This window comes from Acanthisitta chloris, unplaced genomic scaffold, assembly GCF_000695815.1.
Source record: "Acanthisitta chloris isolate BGI_N310 unplaced genomic scaffold, ASM69581v1 scaffold13503, whole genome shotgun sequence".
NCBI lineage: Eukaryota > Metazoa > Chordata > Aves > Passeriformes > Acanthisittidae > Acanthisitta > Acanthisitta chloris.
In genome coordinates, this window is record NW_008664451.1 from 55,088 (window position 1) to 58,992 (window position 3,905).

Below are 3,905 nucleotides of genomic sequence, written 5' to 3' on the forward strand. Positions count from 1 at the left end.
CTCACTACCCAGCATACAGTTTCTAAGAGGGTACTCCTGCTCCATCCTGCCATACAACATAAGGACCTACTGCCTCAGGACAGATAGAGGCAGAGCAACCCAACACATCTGCAAAGCACATTAGTGTGTGATTGCAGTTGAGATCTCAAGCCTTTTGAGACTGGAGTTTCAGAAAAGGGAACCATCTAGGTTTTTCACCGTCAGCCTTTGGCTGTTCATGCACTGATCAATATATATATTGATATATGTATGCCCATATAGTTAAACTCACTAAAATATGGGCAACACTTTCCTTTCCTCCAGAAAAACTTTTACTTACTAAAGCAGGGGCTCACACATGCAGTTTGCTCCCTTCCCCTGCCACCCACAAGGCTGCAAAACCAGCTCCCTAAGTTTCCAAACTAGCACCCCAGTATCTTAGTCCCTTCTTCCTTCATCCCCTTCCAACTCGTGTGCATCCCAGCTGCACACACACGACCTTGCTCCTGGCTCTGCTTCAGCATTCACTTACCAACTGTGTTATTAATGGCAAAGTGATCTGGACTGGAAAATCCCCACCTTTAAAAAGCATTTCATTTTCAACTAATTTGAAAAGCAAACAGGATTTTCTCTAGCCCTCAATGGAGAACAAGGGGTTTTTCCTGTGAGCTAAAGGAGGGAATGTTACATTCACTGGAGAGGCACTCCCAGCCCAGGATGACCCCCTACTGCCTAATTCACTAATCTCTTCTGTTTCTCCCTCCTCCTGCAGTCTGGAAGGCATAGAACCAAACCCCTTTGTTCTTCACACTATTTGGTGATTCTGTGCCACCATGTCCCTTTTGCCAGCAGAGTGCCCTAGCAGGAGAAATGAAGGACCAGGAAGAGCAGCTCTAAAGGGATGTTCTAATGCAATAAAGACAAGGGAAAGCTCTTAAGCAAGTTCCATTTTTGGTGCTTTCTCTTTTTGCTCACCATGAGATGCTTTTTTTCTCCAGAAAGCATTAGTCGGACCTTTGCATTCTGCTTTACTTAGCAGATACTGCCCTAGTCCAGACCAAGAGGAGACAGATCCAGCCAATAAACAACACCAAGCAATCAGACAAGGAGCCACTTCCACACCACCCTGTGCAGAACACAGTGAAGAACAGCCTTCAGAGAGCAAAGTCCCTCGAGCCTAGTTGATTTACACCAATGCTTCTGAGCTATCAATACCCTGATCAAAAACAACACCACCTGGTCAACATACAGCAGAGAACATCTAATGTCCAACAAATGGCAGCTCTGGACAGCTAAGTAGCCCTGACTATTGCCATCAGACTACAACAACTCACTTCAACTGAAACTTTGGATCTCCACAAATAGCATCTATGGAGATACATAAGTACAATGAACACCTTATAAGCCAGTTCTGGAGCCAGAATTTTAACCTAAAACCCAACAGAGATGGAAGTAAACGAAACTCCTGATGTTCTCCACTTTCAGATGCTCACTGGATTCACACTTTGCTTGTGCACCAACAATGGGGATCTATGTACAAAGAACAACATTAACTATAGCTTCTGCTCACACTCAGAAATGGGACTGTTGGCAAAAAGAAAAGGTGAAACTGTCCGCATGTTATTGTTAGACACCTTTTCATAACCGAGACTTCTCTGGCTGAGTCCCCTTTCACAGAATCAAGAGAATAATCAATGTTGGAGGAGACCTCCAAAATCATCAAGTCCAACCACTAACCTGTCACTGTTGTAACCCCTAAACCATATCCTCTTAAACACTTCCAGGGATGGTGACTCCACCACCTCCCTGGGCAAACTTATTCCAATGCCTGACCAGGACTGGAATAATTACCCAGGTAATACAACAATGCGCTAAGAAAGGGAAATACAAATGTAGCCCATGTTAATCTTACTCAATAGTTGTCTGGTCCAAAACTCCTGTTACTGGGATTCCATAGAACTGTTGCATAGTGGCAACTGCAGACTGCACAGCTTTTCCTGACTGCAAGGCAGACATTTGGCTGTCAGATGGGAGTAAGTAGCCATAAGTTTTTAACCAACCCTGAAAAAGAAAGAAACAGATGGTAAGATGCCACAGTAAGTTTTCAACTTAACAGTTCAGAACATTTATTTCCTCAAAAGAAAAAGTGACAAACTAGCCCAAAAAAATGCAGCCATCTCTTTTTTTGGTTAGGTTGGGTAATACCATCTGATCCCTGGGAAGGGCTGAAGACACAGCTAAGTATCACCTGTGCTGACAGGACAAGGCAGACCTGCCAATTAAAAATGCCATCATCCCTACTGAGTAACTGGGGCAGACTTTGGTCTTTGGAGCACCAGAAATGCCCAAGAAGCTCTGTTCTTGTTCCAGGGACTTCCTGGACACCCTGTCCCCTTGCCATCATGAGATTTCTCAGCCCTCACAGCAGCAAGCTCCCACTGCCCACCACCCACTGCTGTCTCTGGACCTTCACTCCAAGAAAACAGCTTACCAGCCCTGGGCATTCCCTGGAAACACAAGTTCAGCTTTACACTTACAATGATCGAAGGAGAAATGCTTAAAAAAAAAAACCCAAACAAACATACAAAAAAAAATCCAACAAAAAAAAATCCTAAAAACCCACACTTGGGAAGTTTACAGAGACTCTGGTTAGGTGGAAGTTTCCTCTACTAAAAGCTGATACTAGCAAATTGTCTTCTCAAGGTGATGCAGGCTTAGATAAACCCATGTGTCAAGCTTGTAAAAATGCTCAGGACAGCATTTTCAAAGCCACACATTAATTCAGGATTATTTTTCTTCTCCCCTCCCTCACTTGGATACCATGACAAAGTATTAGTTCATCATGAAGTGCAAATGCCAATAAAACCTGAACAAAAACTTGTTTTCACAAACATATCACCAAAACTTTTCATGCACACACCCCAGTGCTTCTTTCTCCTTGGTCAATACTTCAGCCCTTTGATTCAAGACTTAGACCAGGATTAGTATGAGACCAACATTTATCCCATAAGCTTTTTTCAGCCACGAGGACAATCCATCTGACCCAGAGGACTGTCCTCACCAGACAAGAGCTGATGAATCAATCATCTGCACGCAGTGCTCTCCCACTGGCAGTCTGAGCAGGGGAGAGGTTTGTCTTCCTTTAACATAACATAGCAGTGGGAAAGGGGCTTAAGTCAGGAGGAGCAAGTGGGAGAACAATCCCTGTCTCATCGTGGCTAAAAGAAGATACCAAAAGCCACTGGGAAGAGAGAAAGGCTGCTTCCAAAGCAGGAGAATCATAGAATGGGTTAGAAGGGACCTTAAAGCCCATCTAGTTCCAACCCTCTGCCATGAGCCTAGGTTGCTCCAAGCCCCATCCAACTTGGCCTTGAACACTTCCAAGGATGGAGCAGCCATAACTTTTCTGGGCAACCTGTGCCAGTGCCTCAGCACCTCCTGGCTGAGCTTTTTATGGCTTTCCTCTTGCATCCCATGTAGCCCTCTGGCAGTGGAAATCCCTTGTCCTGTCACTCCAGGTCCTTGTCCAAAGTCTCCACCTCTCTTGGAGCCCCTTTAGGCCCCTATGGTCTCCTTGGAGCCTTCTCTCATCCAGGCTGAACACCCTCAGCTCTCCCAGCCTGGCTCCATAGCAGAGATTCTCCATTCTTTAAGCATCTCTGTGGCCTCCTCTGGACTAAATCCCTTGTCCTGTCACTCCAGGTCCTTGTCCAAAGTCTCCACCTCTCTTGGAGCCCCTTTAGGCCCCTATGGTCTCCTTGGAGCCTTCTCTCATCCAGGCTGAACACCCTCAGCTCTCCCAGCCTGGCTCCATAGCAGAGATTCTCCATTCTTTAAGCATCTCTGTGGCCTCCTCTGGACTCACTCCAGCAGCTCCACACCTTCCTCGTGCTGTGGCTCCCAGAGCTGGAGGCGCTGCTCCAGAT

The 3,905-nt window shown here is 45.8% G+C and overlaps 1 protein-coding gene across 1 annotated transcript in view; it reads right to left on the bottom strand.

The window, feature by feature from the left end:
* The window catches only part of MMP24 (matrix metallopeptidase 24 (membrane-inserted)), a 45,842-nt gene extending 42,754 nt beyond the window's left edge, over positions 1-3,088 (bottom strand). Inside the window, exons 1-2 of the mRNA XM_009071364.1 lie at positions 3,080-3,088; positions 1,892-2,040 (exon numbers count right to left, since the gene is read on the bottom strand). Of these exons, the coding sequence (XP_009069612.1) occupies positions 1,892-1,995 (104 nt within the window). The 5' untranslated portion in view covers positions 1,996-2,040; positions 3,080-3,088. The remainder of the gene's footprint in view (positions 1-1,891; positions 2,041-3,079) is intronic.
* Between the last annotated feature and the right edge of the window lie 817 nt (positions 3,089-3,905).